We start from the raw sequence: 27,642 nt of genomic DNA, 5'->3' as shown, positions 1-27,642 counted from the left end.
AAGAAAAACAAAACTACTCCCCTAGCCCTGTTCCCCCAATAGTGCAGCATGTGGGCTAATGCTCTGATCTAGTGATGTAATTGTGCCTTGTACTTTGAGACTCAGATCATTAAAGTGAATGGTATACCAGGGAGTTTTCTGTTACACCATTCTATTCAATGGTATCTGCATCCTAGGGATGCAGATACCTTTGAAATCATGATGATGGGCGGGAGCGGCGAGCTTGACACTGGGCCCCATTTCAGACTCATGAGCCACGTAGTGTCCATGTGGTCTGTCACTATGGTTGGTAACAACCCTGGATCAGAATGATCAGAGTCATGCAGGAGAAAATAAAGGATTCTGTGTCAGCGTTCTCCTCGATCAAGCTGCATCTAGACTATAAGATACACACTTTTTAGTAAAATTTTTCTTGTGCATCATAGCCCAAAAATACATTAAGTTTATTTCCCCCTGTATCAGTTGCTCCAGTAAGACAACCTATCATATTATTAACGATACTTGCCTGCAAATTAAACCTATATCTGCAGGCAAATAGCATTTTTGGATATGATTGACATGTTCTTTAAGTCTCAGTTTTATTTTAAATGTCACATAAGAATATGGATTGAAGTTACAGAAGGTTGTTCATAAGGAGTAAATTTGCTGTAGACATTTCTGTAATAAAGACATTTATTTAATACATGCTAATATATTTAAAGTGTTTCTGAAGCTTGTCTGGATTTTTGTTAAAACCAACCCAATAAATGTGACAGCGAATATTTACTTGAGTTGGTATCTACTTTCCATGTAGAAAAAGAGTGGAAAGATTAAACCTTGTAAATAAGTCCATCTATTCTTGGCTGAGATAAAGCTAGACATATGTTGTTACCTGCAGCTGCTGAACTTTGAAAAGGTCAGGAGTGTGTTTCTCCAGCATCTCCTCTGTGATAACTGCCTGCTGATCCACATTGACTGGACACAACGAAGTACTTGAGAGATATTCATTGTATATCCGACGAGACTCTTGTATGAGCTTCAAAACAATATGATAGGTAATGTCAGACCAAAAAACTTCATTATTGCTATTAAATGGGAGCAAAAATTAAAGAAAAAGTGTTCACAAACTCGAGTTTTACCTTTGAGCTTGGACATGGACCCAAAGTTCCCATGCAGATATAACACAAATAAGGCTTATACCTTTATTTCGGCAGATGAACCCGATCTATTGGGGTGATATTTTGAGAATTCTTGTTTGGCCTTTCGTGATTGCACTTTGTTACCTATAGAATTGCTGATGAGAACTGATTGAGGTCCTTTCCAATGTATATTGTCTTGCCCATATTTGGACTACTGTCTCAGCTTATTTTGGATAATTGTCTTTTACATCCAACTTAGGCTAAGGATATATGGTGAGCAAGAAACTAAACAGATGACAAAGGAAAGTACCAAAATTGCTTAAATGTTATAAAGATCTGAGGACATATTTCAGACTGGTCCTTAAAAGGTTGAAGGGGATAACCAGGCGTTTAATACTGATGGCCTATACTTAAGCCCCTGTCACACTAAGCGAGGTCGCTAGTGAGATCGCTGCTGAGTCACAAGTTTTGTGATGCAACAGCGACCTCAGTAGCGATCTCGCTATGTTTGACACGTAGCAGCGACCAGGCCCCTGCTGTTAGATCGCTGGTCGTGTCGGAATGGCCTGGACCTTTTTTTGATTGTTGAGGTCCCGCTGACATCGCTGAATCGGTGTGTGTGACACGGATTCAGCGATGTCTTCATTGGTAACCAGGGTAAACATCGGGTTACTAAGCGCAGGGCCGCGCTTAGTAACCCGATGTTTACCCTGGTTACCATCGTAAATGTTAAAAAAACTAAACACTACATACTCACATTCCGGTGCCCGTCAGGTCCCTTGCCGTCTGCTTCCCGCACTGACTGACTGCCGGCCGTAAAGTGAAAGCACAGCACAGCAATGACGTCACCGCTCTGCTGTTAGGGCCGGCACTCAGTCAGTGCAGGAAGCGGACGCCGGGGGATGCGAAGGTGAGTATGTACTGTTTGTTTTTTTACATTTTACACTGGTAACCAGCGGCCCTGCGCTTAGCAACTCGATGTTTACCCTGGTTACCCGGGGACCTCGGCATCGTTGGTCGCTGGAGAGCTGTCTGTGTGACAGCTCCCCAGCGACCACACAGTGACTAAACAGTGACGCTGCAGCGATTGGCATCGTTGCCTGTATCGCTGCAGCGTCGCTAAGTGTGACGGGGCCTTTAGGCTAGGTCATTATTTGTCTGATCGGTGGGGGTGCGACACCTGACACCCCTGTCAATCAGCTGTTTCAAGTGTTTGCGGCAACCGGAACTGCTCAGTTGTGTATCTGCAAAGATTCATCGACTGTATATTAGGGTGCCAAGGAAATGCATGGTAAAAATAAGTAGCAAGTTTTTGAAGGTCTTACCTCCTAATTTTGTTCCTTTTTGGTCATAGATATTTTATAATTTTCTTTTTTTAAGATTAGCTATCATTTACTGGTTGCTCAATGGCACATCATATTGCAGTTTTAAATGTTTGCTTAGTATTTATCGTCATGCATATCCCGCGTTATGTATGGTATGTTATGCCGTTTACCGATCAGATTAATTTATTTTATATTTTGATAGATTGGGAGTTTCTGAACTCGGCGATACCAAATGTATAATTGGCACCCTAATATATATACAGATATTGTTAGGGTTGGTGGAACACACCGAGTATATATAAGTAATAATAGGTGCGTTCGCAACCCGGGGTCCACCGTGCAGGAGAGTAACCTGCTGCTAGAATTGGCGGTACTATATGGTGGTATAAGCGAACTCTGTTACTTCACAGAATCACATAGATAGGAAAACGCTGTACCCTGTTAACCTCACAGAGGATCACAGCTACCTAACTGAGCAGAGAGCAACCAGTGGTCACGCAGTCAGCAAAGCACACAAAACTCCTCACCGGAGGTGCCGGTATTCTAGGAGCTAATTTCAGCCAAGCCCTGAATTCAAACACACAAAACTCCTCACTGGAGGTGCCGGTATTCTAGGGGCTTATTTCAGCCATCCCTGACCTCATGCAGATATGACCACTAAAGCAGCAAAGCTCATGACATAGGTTGATACTAGTGCATGGCCATGCGGCCATGCGAACCTTTTATAGCTGCAGCAGACAAGGACCTTCCTAATGGTCCAATAGGAACTGCAACAGGACTAAGCATGTGACCCCCGACCTCCAATGGGTAGTCGTCCCGTGGGCATGCTCAGTATGGGTAAAGCAGGACTTAGTCCCAGAAAGACCTGCTTGCTGCTGAACATTACTGGCTACAAGGACAGAGCTTGGAAGGGCAGTAGTAACCAGTCGTCCAGTATCAGCCTGAGCCAGACGTTGGGACCGACGTCTCCGCTGAGCAGGCTCCACTGCGGCTGGAGGAGAATCGGAGAACGCAGCAGACATGGTTCAAGATTCCCCCTGTGCAGCGGCGGGAACTCGACACCTAACATATATATATATATACCTTTAGCAAGTGGTAAATTTAATGTCAACATATTTTACATGGTGAATCCTTATGCCAAAAGGAACAAATTTGAGGGGTAAGACTTACCAATTTGCAAAGTTCATTTTTCCTTGACACCCTACTGTATATTGGTTGCAGCCGGTTACAACACATCCGCCCTCTATCTAAATCAATTGGGGGTGGAGGTGCAGTAGCTGTCAATGGCCATAATTACATTAAAGGAGCTGTGCTTTGCCACCATGCTGACCACTTATCCAGAAGAGCATTGGTGAGGTCAGATACTGATGTTGCCCTGACTCATAATTTACATTCTAGTTCATCTCAAAGTTGTTCTATGGTATTGAGGTCAGGGCTCTGTGTGGGCCAGTACAGTTCTTCCACACCAAAGTAGCCCAACCATGCCTTAATGGATCTTTCTTTCTCACTGGGGAATGATCATGCTGAAATAGGAAAGGGCCTTCCCCAAAATTGTTTTTACAAAGCTGGAAACATACAGTTGTCCACAATGTCTTGGTATGCTGAAGAACTAAGATTTCCCTTCAATAAATTAAGGCATCTAGGCCAACTCCTGAAAAGCAACCACAAAACATGATCCATCTTCCAGCAACTTTAAAGTTGACACTATACAGTCAAGCAGGTATCTTTCTCCTGTCTTTGACAAAACCCTGATTCATCCATAACACTGCCATATAGAAACATAATTCATCTCTACACTCCACATTTCCACTGCTCCAGTATCTAGTGGTGACATGCTTTACACCACTCCATCAGCTGTTTGGCATTTTTCTTAATCACGAAATGAATGAAGCAGCTCATTCATAAATCTCCCAGTGCACAGTTTTTAGGCTTATCACGCCGGTGACGCACAGGAGGTAGGTGTCGCCCTTCTCACTGCAGTTATCGCTCTGCTCTTTCCAGTCTCGGTCTTTGTCACTAAGCTGCCTCTTGCAGCATTTCCAACACTGCTGCATCATCCTGCTGCTGGTGACTGTCCACCTAGCTATATGGAGGCGCGGCCAGATTCTGCAGGACCCTAACCCCACTGTGTACTGCAGAGGTTAGCTTGCACGGCCTATCCCCAACCAGTAGGGGATTTATTAGACGGTTCCTCCCGTCACTCCTGGTCTGATCTAAGGTTCTAGTCCAGTTCATTTCTAGCTTCCTGTAAGGTACTCTGACCCAGCTAATCTACTCATTTATTTTGAATTCTCTGCTCCTGATGTCTACTACGTATATTGAACCAGTGCTGCCTGCTCTGACCTCGAATTCTGACCACGTCTTTGACTTCGTCCACCTGTACCTCATACCCGTGTCACTGACCTTCTGATTAGCTGCTTCAGACCTGAGGACTGCCCTGCAGTAGTACCTGGTAACTACCAAAGGCCAAGTCTATCCTCTCTATACATTGAGCAGTAACTGAATCTGTACAGTTGCCACCTCTATGACTGGAAGCCAAATGCTGCTGGGGAACTAAAGTTACCGTAATTTCTCCCCGGCAGCGAAGCTCTCAGTGTCGGCGCTGCACAGTATCAAAAGGCAATTTCTACTTACCTACATTGATAGGTTTATCTATTATTTTACCTTAGTATTTTGTAGGATATATAATTATGATCAAAACTCGTAGCCTTGTTTGTTCTATACTGTTATTTTAGCAAAAGGAATAAGTCAACTGAAAAATGACTATGTAGAAAGCAACATAAATGTATTAATTGTGAATGATTACAACAAGGATGAGCAGAATATACAACTAATTTACTAACAATAAAATATTTAATGGCCATGGTAATACCTGCTCAGTATCCTCTGCAGGAATGTTCTGGTACTTCTCACAAGATTTCCAGAAATATATATTCTCAGCACTGTATTCTTTCTTTAGAAATTCCTGGAGAAAAGAATATTATATCATTGAAGAAGTTACATATAGAAAAATCTTACCGAATATGAATTAAAATGTGACAATTTAATTTTTAGTCATGTCAGACTGTGTCACTGATTTATACATCTATATACCTTTGTAGGGCTTTTTTAGGTCTCTTGTCACTGGTAGTATTAGTACAGTGTTTTGATGAAATAAAGTAGTTGAAATGCAGCGATAAGTTGTAATATGAACAGGCTTCCATGAACAGGTTTAACGCTAGCAATTCCATCTACCAGCCATGGCCTTCACCTATTAACCCCTGTACAGGGATCTGAAATTACACAGGGGCTGCTGGGTTGAGGCCATGGAGTAGGTTGCTGGCTGATGGAGCAAGTGGCAGAAAGAATGGTCATCATGTGGGGTCATTACCAGGAGAATAAAGTCAAAGACAGAATTGGAAATCAGAAGAATAGTTAGTAAATTGGTAGCGGTCAGTAAAAAAAAATCAAAGAGGTGGAATAGATGCTGAGCAACAGGAATGAATGAAGGGTAGTATAGAATATAACCAGCAGTGGAAGTCTGAGACTTAGGAGAATAGAAAGCAGCAAGCCAGGGTCTATCCCCTAAGCTTTCATGCTAGTGATAGCATAAATCCCAGGAGTAAAACAAGGCTACTGCACAGTCATCCTGCATCGCCCAGCACATATGTGGAAACACAGGCGACAGGTACAGGCAGGGATCTTACATGAGTATACTGTGCATTTACTACTGACAACTGATATCAACAACAGCTAATTTCAAGTTATACAACTCAGATTCTGAACATGTTCCTTAACCAAGGTAACTGTAATTTACATATTCCACCGCATTCTAGTGGTGTTAATTATTAATATATTGAGATGATAAATACTTTGATGGGTGGAGTGCTTTTTTAATGTACCTTTTATGATCCCTCATACTTAACAGTACCCCTATTTGTACGTATTCTTTAAAACTAACCGGTTAGTTCCAGATTACCAATCAACTGAGAAGAGGACATGAGAACAGCTGTGACTGCTCCGTGCTGCACAATACCCTGATGACTGAACCAATGACTATAACATTATTTTCTCCTTTTACTGATGACTGTTATTTGTGACAGACACATGCTTCAAATGCTAATTGTCAACTCTAACATGGTTCCCTTTAATGAAGTAGGATGTAAGATAGTTTGTACTTATTATCCAGTACTGTCTTAGCTCTGGTTGGTGGAGTCATTTGCCATGTTCAAAACACATATATAAGCTGATTGTAAATGTGACAGTTCGTGTTGCAGGATATTATATTGAATGTCTGTGGTCAACCAAAAGCAAATTGTATATGTAACTGCAGCGCCCCAGAGTCCTGGTCGTTGCAGTACTGTGGCTCCACCACTATGGGGAGCTATGGTGCGTCCGATGGCACTGAAGGAGTTCATCTGATCAGGTATCACAGACACCAATACATTTCACAGCCGGGCCTCCGGGGGGAGCTAAGGGTGCTATTCATTAGGCCACTCCCCACCATAGTGGGTAAACCGGGGGTCAGGCAGGAAGTTAGATCAGAAAGCTGACTGGGTTGGAACCAGGCAACACCTTGTGGCAGAGGGTGTTGTAGGGGAAGATACAGTAGGGTCTCTGTCAGGGGTGGGATCCTGACAGGGGCTTGGCAACGAGAACGAACGTAACGGGACCGTGCCTGCTCCGGGTAGCGGCGGTGCCCAAGAAAGGATTAGAAGAGAGATAGATTGTGCTGAGTGAGAAACGGGATCACGCAAAGGAGAAATACCAGTAGGAGTCGTGCTGCAAGATCGAAGCAACATCCTACTGAGGCGCACTACCGGTGGCCGGAACGCCGAGGGAGTAGAATAACATTCAGCTTCAAGCAATACTCCAAACAGCGGCAGGACAGTCAGTCTCAGGCGGGCTGTCTAACTCAAATCACCTATGAAGTCTTGGGAGGCAATTGTGGGAGAGGGGCGTCTCTAGGGTCCCGGAAGAACTCCAGGCCTACCCGTCAAACGGGTGCCGTTCCTACCCGAACCTCAGGGAGGGACGGAGGATTAGCAGAACATCATCTAGTCGAGTTGTGAGGGAACTTAAGAAACAGACACAACAGTTGTGGGGTACTTTCCGTAAGCGCAGCAGGGAAGGACTACAACACATAGCGCTAGGGGGAAGGCACAGATTTCCTCCTGTGAAGAGAACTCTGGAAGTGTCATTGGACCGGCCGGACTTGCCCAGCCTGGTGAGCGGTATTCTGGACTGAGGACTCAGAGATCTTCAGTAAAGAGGTAAAGAGACTGCAACCTGGTGTCCTCGTTATTTACCGCGACCTGCACCCCACAACTGCACCGTTACAACACCACTTATTGTACTGGACGTCCCCCACTGACAGACAGGGCCACGGACCGGGTCTAGCCACCGTGACAACCCCAGAACTGGACAGAGACTCTCAGAGGCCCGGCTCCGGGTGCCCCTCGGCCCTGCGGCGGTGTGGGGGCGCTCCATAACCTCTTTACTGAAACTTGAAAACCCTTTAGCTCATTTAACACAACATTGAATTATAGAAACCAAGCTGAAATGTAACTATCTATCATGAATCTTGGGGCTCGAAAACTATCCTCCAGAGTGCTAACTAACATTGGCTGGACCCTCCGTTATCGACAGGTCCAGCCAGCAGTTTAATGTCAATAGGAGCTCCGACAAATGAATGAGAAGCTAAGAATAAGACATGTCAGATTTCGGACTACCGAATCTTTTGTCTCGAAGAAATGAGCCGCAGCCAGAAAATTATAGCATTGACTATCTCACAGAGAACACAGGAGATCTCAGCAGAGTTAATACTCCTGTTTATAGGGCAAGATAGCTGCCAGCTGAAGGATCGGCTCAACCATCAGTCGGCCAACAGCAATCTAAAATGTATGGTGGCTTTAAAAGCTCCTTTTCTGATATCAAACTTATGACTTTTTTAAAAGAATACTTTAAAATACTTTTTGTTTTTATCAGCTTTTCAGGTAATGTATGATTCTTAACTTACCGTGAAATATTCAACCCCGAGTGAGTCTTGAAGAAGCCTTTCAAATGACACTGCCCAGCTGGCAACTGAATGCTCTGATCCAAGTCCTGCAGTCTGGACACTTGGCAAACTGTTGAGACTCTTGTCACTGCCGCGACGACCTAAATCAACGTTGTTCAACTCTGCAAAAGAGTGATATTAATCAGTATACAACTTCGAATATTAACACTGAATATAGCTTTCACCATAAAATATAGCTGTGGTACAAACATATAAAGATCCCACTTACCTTTATGATGGTTATGATGACTATGCAATAAAGCCTGCTTCCAAAAACCAACGACATACGTGTGAGCTGCTTGAAGCATGGCCATACATGCCATCAGATGCCCTTCTTATCTATTGCTAGGTGTTATGCATACTAAAATGTGTTCCAGTACTTTCCATGGAAGCAGAAACAAAAGGGAAGTGACATGTCTGGCACTAGAGAAGAGTTCTGCTCACCACTTCTGGTCTCCAGTACACTGTCAGAATTTCCCATATAATCATTTCAGTGTTTAGTGGCAGAAGTTGCTGTGAGATGGCTAAGAAGAATTTGCCCTCAAGCAGACTAATTGCTTATGGTCAAGACATGCTTACGTGAAAAAACATTAAGTGTTCTTCCAATGTTATGGACATTTCACACGGGGCATTAGCACAAACATTTGTTAAGCGCATCTTACTTTGTTGATCAGCAGTACATCCCCTCGCGTAAATAAGGATGTGCTGCCAACAATGATGAAAACTGGGGAGAGCAACAATCATAATATCCCATGATAATTGTATATAAGTAAATGTAAGAAAATGAGTGCCATCTTTTTGGTATATCGACACTTGTCGCAGGCAGATAATTTGCTCACGTTAATTGGCCTTTGGGTAAAGCCACATGGACCAGTTCCACTGCAAACCTTCCATAGCAGAAAAGCCACAGCAAAATATGGAGAGGGAAATAACGCCTTAGATATCATAGAAATAGTGCAGTTAAGCTTCACATTTGCATTGCAAAGGGTTAATATCCGTGGTAAAATTGTGCAGATTTGTAATCTGCAGAGCCTGTCAAATTACACTTCAGATCCTGTTTTTGCAGCCCGTGCAAACTCGAAAATCTAGAAAATCTACTGCATATGCATTCCATGTGTACATACACTTACTGTCCCATTAGGCGTAGAGAGCAATTTTGTCACAGTTTTTTTATGTGTTTTAAATTTAACGCTATTCGCCAATGCTGCACAAATAAATTGTGAAAAACATATTCTGTGGGTCAGTACAACGATGGCAATACCAAATATATGCAGTTACTTGTTTTTGTTTTATTACTTTTGTACAATTATACAGTCTTCAAAAAAAATGAATATTTTTGGGACACCATATACTGAAAGCCATAAGTTTCACAATTTTTCATCAACTGAGCTGTATGCGGGTTTATGTTTTTCAAGATTTAGTTCTCATTGGTGAGATTTTGTGTGATGTTTTGATCACTTTTTATTACACTTTTTGGGTAGCAAAACTGAATAAGACACAGTAATTCTCTATTGTATTTATTTTTTAAACACTATTCATTATTATTGTTATGCTATCTTTATTCTGTGAATTGATACAATTACAGCAATACCAAATTAATAGAGATTTTTTTTTATCTTTGCTACTTTTGCAGAACAAAAAACTTTAAAAAATATCTTTTTCTTGGTCACCATATTCTGATACCCATAACGTTCTTATTTTTCTGTAGATGGAGCTGTAGGAGTTTTTGTTTCCGTGGGAATAGCTGTTGTTTTTCCTGATATAATTCTTGAGAACGAATTGGCCAAATAGTATTTATCAGCATAGCACTTATAAGTTTGCGTGCACACATATATTTTTGAGGGCAGGGCTGCTGCAAAAACACCTGAAAAATTACTTTTAAACTGCTTGAAATACTTTTCCTATTAATTTTATTTTGTAAAACAATTCAGGGATTATAACAATTTTTTTTTTCCAAAACGTACACTTACTGTAATGCTGTGCTATTGTTTCATTCACATACAACAGAAAGTAACTATTCAGAAAGGGCATAAAAAATATTCCCTATTGCTTTTTTCAGGTGACTCACCTCCATCAGATACTGCCAGCACCTGTAAGGGAAAAATACATTTGTTATTACTATTGCACATGAAATAATTATGTAATCACTTATGCTACCAAGTTAATTAGCTGTCCATACCCAGTTTAAAGTCAACCAGAAGGACTACTTCTGAAGGTAATCATTATTAAATTTTACGCAAATGATTGAGGTGGCCATTTTGCTGTTGTCTGATAAAAATATTATTGGTCACATTTAATTTTTTGGGTTGGGTTTGGTTCTGAAGCTAAGCATGTATGTCATGATGGACCAGGATTGGATGACTGTACTTTTAATTAAAAACGAACAAAACAATGTCCTAACAATGTGTTAATTTTAACAATGAGAGATAGAATATCAAAAATAAAATCCCAAAAAATCATATTGTATAAATTATGTAAATTTATTTGCATTTTGCAGTGAGAAATACTGTAGGTATTTGATCCCTCTGTCAAACAAGACTTAATACTTGGTGGTAAAACCCTTGTTGACAAGCACAGCAGTGAGACACTTTTTGTAGTTGATGAGGAGGTTTGTGCACATGTCAGGAGGAATTTTGGTCCACTTCTCTTTGAATATCATCTCTAAATCATTAAGATTTTGAGGCTGTCACTTGGCAACTCGGAGCTTCAACTCCCTCCATAAGCTTTCTATGGGATTAAGGTCTGGAGACTGGCTAGATCACTCCATGACCTCAATGTGCTTCTTCTTGTGCCTCTCCTTTGTTGCCCTGGCTGCATGTTTTGGGTCACTGTCTAGCAGGAAGACCCATACACAACCCATTTTTAATGTCCTGGTGGAGGGAAGGAAGTGGTCACTCAGGATTTTATGGTACGTGGCTCCATCCATTCTCCCAATGATGTCGTGAAGTAGTCATGTGCCTTAGCAGAGTAATACCACAAAAACATAATGTTTCCACCTCCATGCTTGACAGTAGGGACTTTGTTCTTTAAGTCATAGGCAGCTTTTCTCTTCCTCCAAAAACGACAAGCTGAGTTAATGCCAAAGACTGAGAAGTTTTTTCGAGACATATTGTACTTCATAACAGTGGTAAAACTCCTTCAATATGACTTGTGTTTATTTATGAAAAAAATGGAAATTTGGCAAAAAGTTTGCAATTTTAAAACTTTTAATTTGTGTGCCTTTAAATCAGAGAGATATGTCACACAAAATAGTTCATAAATAACATTTCCCACATGTCTACTTTACATCAGCACAATTTTGGAATTTTTTGTGTTAGAAAGTCAGAAGGGTTTAAACTTAACCATCGATTTCTGATTTTTACAGCAAAATTTGCAAAACCATTTTTTTTAAGGACCACCTCACATTTGAAGTGTGTTTGGGGGGCCTATATGATAGAAAAACCCAAAAGTGACTCCAATCTAAAAACTGCACCCCTCAAGATGCTAAACACCACATTCAAGAAGTGTATTAACCCTTCAGTTGCTTCACGAGATCTGAAGCAATGTGGAAGGAAAAAATGAACAGTTAACTTTTTTCACCAAAAAATTACTTTAGACCCAAACTTTTTTTATTTTCACAAGGGTAACAAGAGAAAATGTACCACAAAATTTGCTATGCAACTTCTCCTTGGTACGCCGATTCCCGATATGTTGGGGAAATCTACTGTTTGGGTGCACGGCAGGGGTCAGAAGGGAAGGAGCACCATGTGACTTTTTGAACCCAAAATTGGCTGGAATCGAGAGCGGATGCCATGTTTCATTTGGAGAGCCCTTGATGTACCTAAACAGGGGAAACCCACCACAAGTGACACCCCTCAAGGATTTTATCCAAGGGTATAGTGAGCGTTTTGAATCTTCAGGTACGACACAGATGTTGATAACATTAGGTTGTCATGTTGAGAATATGTCATCATTAGTGTTTAGCGCCAGTGCTTGCTACTCCAGTTTGCATCGGGTGCTCGGGTATGCACCGAATATCACGGGTGTTCAGTGACATGCTCAAGTCCCTGCCCTGCATGTTTCGTGGCTGTTGGACACCCCCAAAAAAACATGTGGGGATCTGCGATACTCCATGCACACCTGAGCACCCGATGGAAACTCTATTAGTGAGCACTTATGTTCAACACTAGCCGTCACATCGTTATCACTTTTTTTTACTTTTGAAAAAAAAAAAACAATTCTAACTCCAACACTAACACAACCTTAACTCCAACCCTAACACAACCTCAACCCTAACCCAAGCACAACCCCCAACCCTAACCCTATCCCCAACTCTATCACAGCCCCACCACAATCTAACCCCAAGCACAACCTTAACTGCAAAGAATGAAAAAAAAATTGTATTTTGTATTTTTATATAACTAAGTAGTGGCAATGGGGATTGGAGTAACTTGTTTTTATTTTGATCACTGAGATACGGTCTATGGGGAAGGGAAAGGGGGACGTTTAGGGAAGTCAGGTAGGCTAGGAGTTATGTCCCAGCAGCACAGGTCCTGATTTAGTGCACCTGGATATCTACAGTCTTGCTCACCATTATTGACACCCCTTCATTTTTTTCATAGACTGTACAATATCTTCAGAAATAAATGAAAATGTACCAAAGTTACAGTATATCCTCAGGAATTTTTAATTAGTGGTCCAAAGTAATACAACAAGAAATCATTGTTTTTCAACTTACATGTTGCAATTTCAAAGAAGAAACAGAATAGACAGCATGTGCAGCAGTAAAGATTCCCCTAAATAATTCTTGGTTACGCACCATTTGGTATTGAATACAACCGCCAAACATTTCTTGTAGCCATCAATAAGCTTCTTGCACTTCTCAGCTGGTGTTTTCTCCCACTTTTCCTTTGCAGTTTGTTCAAGTTCTTGAATGTTTGCAGTGACCTTTCTGCCAATGACAGATTTCAGCTCACCCTAAAGATTTTCAATGGAATTGAGGTCAGGACTAGTGTTGAGCGATACCGTCCGATACTTGAAAGTATCGGTATCGGAAAGTATCGGCCGATATCGGCAAAGTATCGGATCCAATCCGATACCGATACCCGATACCAATACAAGTCAATGGGACTCAAGTATCGGACGGTATTCCTGATGGTTCCCAGGGTCTGAAGGAGAGGAAACTCTCCTTCAGGCCCTGGGATCCATATAAATGTGTAAAAGAAAGAATTAAAATAAAAAATATCGCTATACTCACCTCTCCGACGCAGCCTGGACCTCAGCAAGGGAACCGGCAGCGTTGTTTGTTTAAAATTCGCGCTTTTACTTGGTTACGTGAAGTCCCGGCTTGTGATTGGTCAGGGCGGCCATGTTGCCGGGACGCGGACCAATCACAGCAAGCCGTGACGAAATTACGTCACGGCTTGCTGTGATTGGTCCGCGTCCCGGCAACATGGCCGCCATTAACCAATCACAAGCCGGGACGTCACGGGAGGCAGGACACGCGCCCATTTTAAAAAGCGCGCGCGTCCAGCCTCCAGTGACGTCCCGGCTTATGATTGGTCACGGCGCCATGTTGCCGGGACGCGGACCAATCACAGCAAGCCGTGACGAAATTACATCACGGCTTGCTGTGATTGGTCCGCGTCCCGGCAACATGGCCGCCATTAACCAATCACAAGCCGTGACGTCACGGGAGGCTGGACACGCGCGCTTTTTAAAATGGGCGCGTGTCCAGCCTCCCGTGACGTCCCGGCTTGTGATTGGTTGCGCCGCGGTCAACCAATCACAAGCCGGGAGGCTGGACACGCGCGCATTTTAAAATTTTAAAATGGGCGCGTGTCCAGCCTCCCGGCTTGTGATTGGTTGACCGCGGCGCAACCAATCACAAGCCGGGACGTCACGGGAGGCTGGACACGCGCCCATTTTAAAAAGCGCGCGTGTCCAGCCTCCCGTGACGTCACGGCTTGTGATTGGTTAATGGCGGCCATGTTGCCGGGACGCGGACCAATCACAAAGCCGGGACGTAATTTTAAAATCCTTAAGGACCTGAAATTACGTCACGGCTTGCTGTGATTGGTTGCGTCTCCCATGTGACTGCGACGCAACCAATCACAACGCCGGAACGTAATTTTAAAATCCTGAAGGACCTGAAATTACGTCACGGCTTGCTGTGATTGGTTGCGTCCCGGTCACATGGGCGGCACGCAACCAATCACAAGCCGGGACTCACGTAAAGGAAAGAAAAGCGCAAATTTTAAACAAAGAACGCTGCCGCTTCCCTCGGTAAGGTGCAGGCTGCGTCGGAGAGGTGAGTATAGCAATATTTTTTATTTTAATTCTCTCTTTTACACATTTTTACATTAATGTTGTTTCGATACCGATACCCGATATCACAAAAATATCGGATCTCGGTATCGGAATTCCGATACAGCAAGTATCGGCCGATACCCGATACTTGCAGTATCGGAATGCTCAACACTAGTCAGGACTAATTGCTGGCCATTTTGACACAGTCCATTTGTTTCTTTTTCAACCATTCCTGTGTTCTTTTGGATGTGTGCTTTGGGTCATTGCCTTGCTGGAGTACTCATGATCTTCGACTCAAGACAAGCTTTCTTACACTAGGACATTTCACTCTAAAATCTCTTCATAATTCTCTGATTTCATGATTTTTGTGATACGATCAAGGCCTCTACCAGATGCAGCAAAGCAAACCCACAGCATTGTGGATCCTCCAACATGCTTAACTGTTGGTAGGGTGTTCTTTTTCTTATAAGCTTCATTGCCCCATCTGTAAACAAACTGTTGCTTTGCATTGCGAAAAAACTCAATATTTCTTAGATTTGTCTACATTGCCTGTTGTGAATTAGACTTTTTTGGCTCCCTCTTGTGGTCACTAGTGATATGATTCTGGGATTGTCTTTCCTCAGTTTGGCACCCACCTGGGTCGTTAGTCCAGGGGTGTTGCTATATGAACTTCCTGAATTCTCAGTCTGGTGCCTGGCATCGTTGTAATCAGTCCTTTCTGTTTGCTCCTGTCTGCTGGTCCTGGTTCTTGCAAAATTAAGCTAAGTCCTGCTTCCTTGTTTTTTGGTTATTTGCATTGCTCTATTTTTTGTCCAGCTTGTACTAAATGTGATTCCTGATTTTGCTGGAAGCTCTAGGGGGCTGGTATTCTCCCCCCGGGCCGTTAGACGGTTTGGGGGTTCTTGAATATCCAGCGTGGAAATTTTTGATATGGTTTTTGCTGACCGTATAAGTCATCTTACTATATTCTGCTATTAGTCAGTGGGCCTCTTTTTGCTAAATACCTAGTTCATTCTTACGTTTGTCTTTTCTTCTTACCTCACCGTTATTATTTGTTGGGGGCTTGTATTCAACTTTTGGGGTCTTTTCTCTGGAGGCAAGAAAGGTCTATCTTTTCCCTTCTAGGGTTAGTTAGTTCTCCGGCTGGCGCGAGACGTCTAGAACCAACGTAGGCACGTTCCCCGGCTGCTGCTATTTGTGGTGCTAGGATTAGATATACGGTCAGCCCAGTTACCACTGCCCTATGAGCTGGTTTTTTGTGTTTGCAGACTTGGCATTTATTTCTGAGACCCTCTGCCATTGGGGTCATAACAATTGCCCACAATTTTCCCTGAAGGATTGTGGTTTGTCAAGGTACTCTTTGGCAAAGATTAGTCGTTCCTTTTTATGTCTTTTCTTCAGCAGTGGATTCTTCCTTGGTCGTTGCCCATAAAGCTCTGCTTGGTTTAGTGTGTGGCATATGGTACTTGTTGAAACCTTGACCCCAGACTGTTCCAGGTTGGCTTTCACGTCTTTGGATGTTTGATGTGGTGTTTTTTCCACCATTCTCAACAACCTTTGAAGAGATTACTTGTCAATTTTGCTCTTTCCCCCATATCCAGGGAGGTTCTTGACTGCTCCATGCTTGCAAACTTCTTAATAACATTGCGCACTGTTGAAATTGGGAAGCCAAGGTCTTTAGAGATGGCCTTATACCCTTTGGAAGTCCTGTGTTTGCTAATGAAAGCAGTTCTGATGTCCTCAGACAGCTCCTTTGTGTCACCATTGTGACAAAGGAACATGGCCTACCATGTGGCTTTTTAAAACACTAAAGTCATCATTCAAAGGCTTATTCATGTCACATGGGCACCGACAGTTAATCACAGGTGATTCTCATTTGTGATTTACCACAGAGGAGTCAAAATATGTTTCCATACTAATTTAATGTAAATGGTGCCAATACCAGTGTCACGGCAAGCTTTAGGTATTTCTATTTTTCCCTCCCATTGTTTTTTTGTTTTAAACTATTGTTTATCATTTTCTCTTTTGTATTTAACATGAATGCTTTATAAAAAAAAACTGTTTCACTCCAATCATTTTTTTCAGGAGATATTCCACATTATGTACTTAAACTTCATGGATACCAGTAATGATAAGCAGGACTGTATGAAGAGAATCTGGCCATGTGTTCACTGTGGTCACTCAGCTGGTGAAGCTGAGCAGAGTGTGTTGTGTTGGAGATAAGACTAACCAGAATCCTTCTGAGAAAAGACTGTGCAGGCCATGTGCACCAAACTGCAAGTGTTGTGAAATTGGATTCTGGGCTCCCCCGGTGGCCACTTGTGGAATTGAACTTGTGTGCATCATCCCCTCTGTTCACCTGCTCCTATCAGGATGTGGGAGTCGCTATATAACCTTGCTCTTCTGTCAGTTTCATGCCGGTCAACAATGTAATCAGAAGCCTTTCTGTGCATGTTCCTGCTACTAGACAACTCCCAGCTAAGTTGGACTTTTGTCCTTGTGTGTTTTTGCATTTTGTTCCTGTTCACAGCTGCTGTTTCGTTACTGTGTCTGGAAAGCTCTTGTGAGCGGAAATTGCCACTCTGGTGTTATGAGTTAATGCTAGAGTCTTAAAGTAATTTCTGGATGGTGTTTTGATAGGGTTTTCTGCTGACCATGAAAGTGCCCTTTCTGTCTTCCTGCTATCTAGTAAGCGGACCTCGATTTTGCTAAACCTATTTTCATACTACGTTTGTCATTTCATCTTAAATCACCGCCAATATATGTGGGGGCCTCTGTCTGCCTTTTGGGAAAATTTCTCTAGAGGTGAGCCAGGACTGTCTTTTCCTCTGCTAGGATTAGGTAGTTCTCCGGCTGGCGCTGGGCATCTAGGGATAAAAAAACGTAGGCATGCTACCCGGCCACTTCTAGTTGTGCGGCAGGTTTAGTTCATGGTCAGTATAGTTTCCATCTTCCAAGAGCTCGTTCTCATATATGCTGGGCTATGTTCTCTCGCCATTGAGAATCATGACAGTTTGACCGGCCCAAAAAAGGGTTAAATTACTGGCTGAGAAAGGAGAGGAAAAAGAAGTCTGCTACAAATTTTTTTTTTTTTCTCTAGTTCTGAGTGTGCTCTTAATTGAATCACTTGCTAGTCTGCCTATACTGCAGCCTTCCTCTCTTTCTCTCCTTCTAATCCTTGAATGGCTCTGTGTTCACCTGTTTCAAATGGATCTTCAGAGTGTAGCTACAGGTTTGAATAATCTCGCCACAAAGGTACAAAATTTGCAAGATTTTGTTGTTCATGCACCTATGTCTGAGCCTAGAATTCCTTTGCCTGAATTCTTCTCGGGGAATAGATCTCACTTTCAAAATTTTAAAAATAATTGCAAATTGTTTTTGTCCCTGAAGTCTCGCTCTGCCGGAGACCCTGCACAGCAGGTCAGGATTGTAATTTCCTTGCTCCGGGGCGACCCTCAAGACTGGGCTTTTGCATTGGCACCAGGGGATCCTGCGTTGCTCAATGTGGATGCGTTTTTTCTGGCCTTGGGGTTGCTTTATGAGGAACCTCATTTAGAGCTTCAGGCGGAAAAGGCCTTGATGTCCTTGTCTCAGGGGCAAGATGAAGCTGAAATATACTGCCAAAAATTCTGCAAATGGTCTGTGCTTACTCAGTGGAATGAGTGCGCCCTGGCGGCGATTTTCAGAGAAGGTCTCTCTGATGCCATTAAGGATGTTATGGTGGGGTTCCCTGTGCCTGCGAGTCTGAATGAGTCCATGACGATGGTTATTCAGATCGATAGGCGTCTGCGGGAGCACAAACCTGTGCACCATTTGGCGGTGTCTTCTGAGAAAACGCCAGAAAATATGCAATGTGATAGAATTCTGTCCAGAAGCGAGCGGCAGAATTTTAGACGAAAAAATGGGTTGTGTTTCTATTGTGGTGATTCAACTCATGTTATATCAGCATGCTTTAAGCGTACTAAGAAGCCTGACAAGTCTGTTTCAATTAGCACTTTACAGTCTAAGTTTATTCTATCTGTGACCCTGATTTGTTCTTTGTCATCTATTACCGCGGACGCCTATGTCGACTCTGGCGCTGCTTTGAGTCTTATGGATTGGTCCTTTGCCAAACGCTGTGGGTATGATTTGGAGCCATAGGAGGCTCCGATACCTCTGAAAGGGATTGACTCCACCCCATTGGCTAGTAATAAACCACAATACTGGACACAAGTGACTATGCGTGTTAATCCGGATCACCAGGAGGTTATTCGCTTTCTGGTGCTGTATAATCTACATGATGTTTTGGTGCTGGGATTGCCATGGCTGCAATCTCATAACCCAGTCCTCGACTGGAGAGCTATGTCTGTGTTAAGCTGGGGATGTAAAGGAACTCATGGGGACGTACCTTTGGTTTCCATTTCATCATCTATTCCCTCTGAGATTCCTGAATTCTTGTCTGACTTTCGTGACGTTTTTGAAGAACCCAAGGGTGGTTCACTACCTCCGCACCGGGAGTGCGATTGTGCCATAGACTTGATCCCGGGTAGTAAATACCCTAAGGGTCGTTTATTTAATCTGTCTGTGCCTGAACACGCTGCTATGCGAGAATATATAAAGGAGTCCTTGGAAAAGGGACATATTCGTCCTTCGTCATCTCCCTTAGGAGCCGGTTTTTTCTTTGTGTCTAAGAAAGACGGCTCTTTGAGGCCGTGTATTGATTATCGACTTTTGAATAAAATCACGGTTAAATATCAATATCCGTTACCACTGCTTACTGATTTGTTTGCTCGTATAAAGGGGGCCAAGTGGTTCTCTAAGATTGATCTCCGTGGGGCGTATAATTTGGTGCGAATCAAGCAGGGGGATGAGTGGAAAACCGCATTTAATACGCCCGAGGGCCATTTTGAGTATTTGGTGATGCCTTTTGGTCTTTCAAATGCCCCTTCAGTCTTCCAGTCCTTTATGCATGACATTTTCCGCGATTATTTGGATAAATTTATGATTGTGTATCTGGATGATATTCTGATTTTTTCGGATGACTGGGACTCTCATGTCCAGCAGGTCAGGAGGGTTTTTCAGGTTTTGCGGTCTAATTCCTTGTGTGTGAAGGGTTCTAAGTGTGTTTTTGGGGTTCAAAAGATTTCCTTCTTGGGATACATTTTTTCCCCCTCTTCCATCGAGATGGATCCTGTCAAGGTTCAGGCTATTGGTGATTGGACGCAACCCTCTTCTCTTAAGAGTCTTCAGAAATTTTTGGGCTTTGCTAACTTTTATCGTCGATTTATTGCTGGTTTTTCTGATGTTGTAAAACCATTGACTGATTTGACTAAGAAGGGTGCTGATGTTGCTGATTGGTCCCCTGATGCTGTGGAGGCCTTTCGGGAGCTCAAGCGCCGCTTTTCTTCCGCCCCAGTGTTGCGTCAGCCTGATGTTGCTCTTCCTTTTCAGGTTGAGGTCGACGCTTCTGAAATCGGAGCTGGGGCGGTGTTGTCGCAGAGAAGTTCCGACTGCTCCGTGATGAGACCTTGTGCTTTTTTTTCCCGTAAATTTTCGCCCGCCGAGCGGAATTATGATATTGGGAATCGGGAGCTTTTGGCCATGAAGTGGGCTTTTGAGGAGTGGCGTCACTGGCTTGAGGGGGCCAGACATCAGGTGGTGGTATTGACTGACCACAAAAATTTAATTTACCTTGAGTCTGCCAGGCGCCTGAATCCTAGACAGGCGCGCTGGTCGTTGTTTTTCTCTCGGTTTAATTTTGTGGTGTCTTACCTACCGGGTTCTAAGAATGTTAAGGCGGATGCCCTTTCTAGGAGTTTTGAACCTGACTCCCCTGGTAATTCTGAGCCCACAGGTATCCTTAAAGATGGAGTGATATTGTCTGCCGTTTCTCCAGACCTGCGGCGGGCCTTGCAGGAGTTTCAGGCGGATAGACCTGATCGTTGCCCACCTGGTAGACTGTTTGTTCCTGATGATTGGACCAGTAGAGTCATCTCTGAGGTTCATTCTTCTGCGTTGGCAGGTCATCCTGGAATCTTTGGTACCAGGGATTTGGTGGCAAGGTCCTTCTGGTGGCCTTCCCTGTCACGAGATGTGCGAGGCTTTGTGCAGTCTTGTGACGTTTGTGCTCGGGCCAAGCCTTGTTGTTCTCGGGCTAGTGGATTGTTGTTACCCTTGCCTATCCCGAAGAGGCCTTGGACGCACATCTCGATGGATTTTATTTCGGATCTGCCTGTTTCTCAGAAGATGTCTGTCATCTGGGTGGTGTGTGACCGTTTCTCTAAGATGGTCCATCTGGTTCCCTTGCCTAAGTTGCCTTCTTCTTCCGAGTTGGTTCCTCTGTTTTTTCAAAATGTTGTTCGTTTGCATGGTATTCCGGAGAATATCGTTTCTGACAGAGGGACCCAATTCGTGTCTAGATTTTGGCGGGCATTCTGTGCTAGGATGCGCATAGATTTGTCTTTTTCGTCTGCTTTCCATCCTCAGACTAATGGCCAGACCGAGCGGACTAATCAGACCTTGGAGACATATTTGAGGTGTTTTGTGTCTGCGGATCAGGATGATTGGGTTGCTTTTTTGCCTTTGGCGGAGTTCGCCCTCAATAATCGGGCCAGCTCTGCCACCTTGGTGTCCCCGTTTTTCTGTAATTCGGGGTTTCATCCTCGATTTTCCTCCGGTCAAGTGGAATCTTCGGATTGTCCTGGAGTGGATGCTGTGGTGGAGAGGTTGCATCAGATTTGGGGGCAGGTGGTGGACAATTTGAAGTTGTCCCAGGAGAAGACTCAGCTTTTTGCCAACCGCCGTCGTCGTGTTGGTCCTCGGCTTTGTGTTGGGGACTTGGTGTGGTTGTCTTCTCGTTTTGTCCCTATGAGGGTTTCTTCTCCTAAGTTTAAGCCTCGGTTCATCGGCCCGTACAAGATATTGGAGATTCTTAACCCTGTGTCCTTCCGTTTGGACCTCCCTGCATCCTTTTCGATTCATAATGTTTTTCATCGGTCATTGTTGCGCAGGTATGAGGTACCGGCTGTGCCTTCCGTTGAGCCTCCTGCTCCGGTGTTGGTTGAGGGTGAGTTGGAGTACGTTGTGGAAAAGATCTTAGACTCTCGTGTTTCCAGACGGAAACTCCAGTATCTGGTCAAATGGAAGGGATACGGTCAGGAGGATAATTCTTGGGTCACTGCCTCTGATGTTCATGCCTCCGATCTTGTCCGTGCCTTTCATAGGGCTCATCCTGATCGCCCTGGTGGTTCTGGTGAGGGTTCGGTGCCCCCTCCTTGAGGGGGGGGTACTGTTGTGAAATTGGATTCTGGGCTCCCCCGGTGGCCACTTGTGGAATTGAACTTGTGTGCATCATCCCCTCTGTTCACCTGCTCCTATCAGGATGTGGGAGTCGCTATATAACCTTGCTCCTCTGTCAGTTTCATGCCGGTCAACAATGTAATCAGAAGCCTTTCTGTGCATGTTCCTGCTACTAGACAACTCCCAGCTAAGTTGGACTTTTGTCCTTGTGTGTTTTTGCATTTTGTTCCTGTTCACAGCTGCTGTTTCGTTACTGTGTCTGGAAAGCTCTTGTGAGCGGAAATTGCCACTCTGGTGTTATGAGTTAATGCTAGAGTCTTAAAGTAATTTCTGGATGGTGTTTTGATAGGGTTTTCTGCTGACCATGAAAGTGCCCTTTCTGTCTTCCTGCTATCTAGTAAGCGGACCTCGATTTTGCTAAACCTATTTTCATACTACGTTTGTCATTTCATCTTAAATCACCGCCAATATATGTGGGGGCCTCTGTCTGCCTTTTGGGAAAATTTCTCTAGAGGTGAGCCAGGACTGTCTTTTCCTCTGCTAGGATTAGGTAGTTCTCCGGCTGGCGCTGGGCATCTAGGGATAAAAAAACGTAGGCATGCTACCCGGCCACTTCTAGTTGTGCGGCAGGTTTAGTTCATGGTCAGTATAGTTTCCATCTTCCAAGAGCTCGTTCTCATATATGCTGGGCTATGTTCTCTCGCCATTGAGAATCATGACATGCAAGTATCACTGATTGATAAGGACAATAGCTGTTTTGTGTGACTGAGCAGAGACTAGCTCAGCCGTTTATGAGTAGTCATTGTCTGTTCTTTTTAGTTAGTGCCGGGACAAGGGTAGAGATTTATGATGTTTTTGTTTTTTGTTGATGTGCAACCAATGAAAATAAATAATATTGCAGCGCCCCAGAGTCCTGATTGTTGGTAATGTTGCTCTGCCACTAAGGGGAGTGATGTTACATCTGATTGCACTAAAGGAGTTCACCTGACCAGGTATCACACACACACACTACACCTCACACTCCGGCCACCAGGGGGAGTGGTTCTATCAAGTAGGCCACTCCTCACGCTCTGGTAAAACTGGGGGATGGACAGGAAGTCAGGGAGAACGTAGCTGGGAAGAGCTAGAGAGAGGACCTGTCAGGGGTGGGATCCTGGCAGAGTTCAAGAAAGAGACAAGATCGTTACGGAGTTGTGCCTATGCCTTACAGCAGCAGACTCCTAAGAAAGGTCAAGAAGCGAGGTTTATTGTGGAGAAGTGAGGAACAGAAATACAGCAAAAAGTAGATAATACCAGAAGGAGTCGTGCCCCAAGATCAGCAACATCCTTCTGAGGCGCGTAGCCAGTGGTCGGAACGCCGAGAAAGTAAGAGACTCCACGCATTAATTTAGACTACGGCCGGGCAGTTAACCATAGGTTGGCTGTCTCACCATTACACCTAATGAAGACAAAGGAGGCAAACTGTGGGAGAGGGGCGTCCCTAGGGTCCCTATAAAATAGCTCCAGGCCTACCCCGTCATACGGGTGCGTCCTATCCATATCATCTGGGGGACGGAGAGAAAGAGAGAAAGACCAGAAATATACATGACAGTTGTGAGGACTATCCCGTGGTGCTCAGCAGGGAAGTACTACAACACACAGGCGCTAGAAGGTAGACACTGATTTCCACCTGCAAAGGGAACTCTGGATGTGCCTTCGGACCGGCCGGTCTCAGCCAGCCCTGTTAACAGTACTCTGGATTGCGGACCCTGAAGCCTTCAGTAAAGAGGTAAAGAGACTGCAACCCTGTGTCCTCATTATTCACCGCGACCTGCACCACGCACCACCACCTACACCTTTCATTGGACGCCCCTTAGCAGGGTCACGGACCGGGTCTAGCCACCGTGACAACCCCAGAACTGAGACAGAGAGGCCCGTTACCGAGTACCCCGCGGCCCTGCGTCTGGGGGCGCTCCAAACCTGGCGTCACGAACAGGATGTACTTAAGGCTGGAGAATCAGGTCATGTGTGCCTTGGGACTGTGTCTGAATTGTGCTTGAACTGTGATTTATTGCAAAGACTGCGTGTTGCTATTTGCCGCCAAAATCCGCCATCACCGCGCACGAAAGGAGGAGCTATAGCTTCGTGGGCGGAGCCGGTCAAAAAGAGCGTGGAACCAGAAGACGCGGTAAAGCGATGATCCCGGAAGAGGAACACCAACTTCCAGCAGGTTAGCAGGGGGAAGGAGCGGCCATGTCTGAGTCGGGGGGAGCAGAGGCGGCGGTCGCAGCCGTAGACCAAGAGGCACCTTCAGGCCCCGCAGTAGACGCCACCGCGGGCCTTGTACCACAGCCGGCTGCCGCAGAGCTCGCCACCCCTATCCGCCAGCCGGAGGCTGCTGCGGCTACAACAGCCATAATGCCCTTCTCCATGCCGTACCTACCTGGAGCAGCCTGGCTCCCGCGATACTCTGGAGAGTCACATACATTAACTGACTTTAAAGAGGGGATCTGCAGCCTGCTCGAGTTCTATCCCTTGACAGAGCCTCAGAAAGTTCATATGATAACAGGCCAACTCTTTGGGGCGACTCTGAGAGAAGTGAAGTCCTGGCCTGCCACGGATAAGAGAACTGCACAGCAGGTCTTTGCAAAGCTTAAATCCACCTTTGACACCCGCATGGCTACGGAAATTACGTTGACTTTCTATGGGTACAAACAGAGGCCGCAGGATAGCTTACGGGACTATGCAAATAACCTCCAGGAGGCGCTGCGGGCCATCAAGCAGAGTGACCCCGGCAGCATGCAAGATGAAGATAAACTCCTGAAAGAGCGGTTCATTGAGGGGCTCCTGTGCAGCCACCAAAGGGGTCAACTGCACTTCCTGGCCATGCAGAATCCAGACCTGACTTTTGCGCAATTCAAGGATAAAGCCATCCAGGCGCTACAAGAGCGACAACCCGGCCGTGCAGTGCCTCCCAGGCGTCAAGCTCTCACATACCACCAGGAGGTGGCGTCGGATGCCCCAGTCGCCGCCGAGGCCGATGCCCAGATCCTAGAGGACGATTCCCCTGCAGGACTATGCCTCCAGAAGCAGGAGCTGACCAAGATCGTTGCTGCCCTAGCCCGGACCGTGCAGTCCCTACAGGAGGCCCCAAGGAGAAGATCCAGCTGGCCTCCAGACCAGAGGATGTCCCCTGGATGTGACAGAGGAGGACTCCGCCGACCAGAGGCAGGGACGACGATCGCTTCCATCGGGACGGACGACCTATCTGCCGCCGCTGTCATCAGGTGGGCCACCTTGGAAGGTACTGTCATTTAAACGAGCAGCCCCTGGGTCAGAGGGCCAACCCCCAGGAGTAAGACGATCAGGCCCGCAGCATTGGAGAGCCAAATACATTGGAGGGCTACCAGTTCTTCCTATTGTGATCAACGGTATCCCCATGAACGCTTTGCTGGACACCGGTTCTCAGGTGACAACTATGCCTTACGTGCTTTATAAACGGTATTGGGAGGACACCGATATTACTCGTGGCCCCGATGACGATTTCACCATAATAGCCAGTAATGGTCAGCCATTGCCACAAGTGGGGTATAAAGAGGTCACCATCAAAGTGGGGCGGGTGGAATTGAAGGCCCAAGGGATTGTAATTGTTGATATTGACCGCCGTGAATGTAATCCCATGATGACCATTGGTACTTATGTTATAGAAAATTGTCTTGCAGAAGTTATTGTCCTATTACAACAGGTAGCAGAAACAGCTGGCTACAGTGAACAACGTGCCCTGCAAAGGGAAATCAGGGCCCTGATGCAAAGACAGCAGGTGGAGCTGACTGGTGGTGAAATTGGCCGTGTCACAGTGAGTGATTCAAACCCCATTGCGATACCCCCCAGGAGTGAAATGTTAATATGGTGTCGGGCAGCCATAGGCCTCAGGGGTAAAGACTATCAGGCCCTGGTAAAACCCGTATATTCGGATAACAGGCCTACCCTCCTGACAGCCAGAGGGGTGGTTGACGTCCGCAAGGGGAGGGTGCCGGTACGTGTTCTCAATTGCGGGGAGGAAGAAGTCCAGCTAGCCAAATATGCCACACTTGCCAAACTGTTTACTGTTAATAGAGTGTGATACAGGCACCTGGGCCCTTGGTCCCGTCCAATCCGGCGGAGAACAACGGTTCTGCAGGGCAACCGAAGGATTGGTGTCGGGAATTACACGTGGGCACTGACTCTACCCCACCTCACCAGAAACAAGGGGCCTACAGGGTGGTTCATGAGTACGAGTGGGTCTTTAGCAAACACCCCCTAGATTTTGGACAGGTAAAAGGGATCCAACATCATATCCCCACAGGGGATCACCGACCCATAAAAGAGAGATACCGTCCTGTACCCCCAGCTCATTATCAGTGTGAAAAGGAGATGTTGCGAGAGATGAAGGAGGCTGGGGTAGTGAGGGACAGTTGTAGCCCCTGGGCAGCTCCATTAGTCCTTGTTAAGAAAAAAGATGGCACAATGAGAATGTGTGTGGATTATAGGCAGTTAAATTGCATTACACATAAAGATGCATACCCACTACCCAGGATAGAGGAGTCCCTGGCCGCTTTAAAATCTGCTAACTATTTCTCTACCTTGGATATCACCAGTGGGTACTGGCAGGATCCCGTGGCGGAGGCAGACAAGGAGAAGACGGCCTTCACGACGCCGATGGGTCTCTGTGAATTCAACTACATGCCCTTCGGATTGTGCAACGCTCCGGGGACGTTCCAGAGGATGATGGAGTGCTGTCTGGGGCACAAGAACTTTGAAACTGTACTGCTGTATCTGGACAATGTCATTGTCTTCTCTAAGACCTATGAAGACCATCTGAAGCATCTGGCCGAGGTGTTTGAAGCCCTGTCCAACTTTGGCTTAAAGGTGAAACCATCCAAATGCCACCTGCTGAAACCCAAAGTACAGTATCTAGGCCATGTGGTGAGTGCCGAAGGAGTGGCCCCAGACCCCGACAAGGTGGTGGGTGGGCAGAGACCCAGGATGGTGACCCTGCGGTCCGTCAGGTGAAAGAGCTCCTGATGCAGGCAGGTTTGCATCCCGGCCCGGATGATCCACAAGAAACCCAACAGCTGTGGAAGGGGAGAAGCAAACTGTTTATTCACGATGGTAAGCTGTGCCGAAGAAGTATTGACCCCCGAACTCATGAATTGGTGTGGCAGATAGTGGTTCCCAGGCAAGATGCGCCAATGGTTCTGGGAGCGTACCACGATGGGGCTGGACACTTCGGGTGGAGGAAGTTGGAGAGACTACTCCGAGGGAGATTCTATTGGATTGGCATGAAAAGAGCCATCGAGAAGTGGTGTCGGGAGTGTGGCCCGTGCAGCCTGCGCAGGAAGGACCATGACAGCCAACGGGCTCCTTTGCAGCCCATCATCACCAAACGGCCGCTAGAATTGGTCGCGCTAGACCACGTGAAGCTGACGCCTAGCCGGTCGGGCTATATTTATGCTCTCACCATCATGGATCATTACTCCAGGTTCCTGGTGGTTGTACCTGTCAAGGACCTAACGGCCAGGACGGCTGCCAAAACCTTCCAGCAGTACTTCTGTAGGCCCCATGGGTACCCGGAGAA

The 27,642-nt window shown here is 45.3% G+C and overlaps 1 protein-coding gene across 2 annotated transcripts in view; it reads right to left on the bottom strand.

The window, feature by feature from the left end:
• Positions 1–27,642, bottom strand: part of RGS14 (regulator of G protein signaling 14) — a 261,749-nt gene that overhangs the window by 173,529 nt on the left and 60,578 nt on the right. The window contains exons 2-5 of one of the 2 annotated variants that reach the window (XM_077265913.1): positions 10,549–10,570; positions 8,442–8,602; positions 5,316–5,408; positions 872–1,015 (exon numbers count right to left, since the gene is read on the bottom strand). In XM_077265913.1, the coding sequence (XP_077122028.1) occupies positions 872–1,015; positions 5,316–5,408; positions 8,442–8,602; positions 10,549–10,570 (420 nt within the window). Of the gene's footprint in view, positions 1–871; positions 1,016–5,315; positions 5,409–8,441; positions 8,603–8,709; positions 8,915–10,548; positions 10,571–27,642 lie in introns of those variants that run through there. The other variant, XM_077265912.1, reaches the window with a different exon arrangement.

The sequence above is a fragment of the Ranitomeya variabilis genome, chromosome 5 (genome assembly GCF_051348905.1).
Source record: "Ranitomeya variabilis isolate aRanVar5 chromosome 5, aRanVar5.hap1, whole genome shotgun sequence".
Lineage (NCBI taxonomy): Eukaryota > Metazoa > Chordata > Amphibia > Anura > Dendrobatidae > Ranitomeya > Ranitomeya variabilis.
This window is presented reverse-complemented; position numbering and strand designations above follow the sequence as displayed.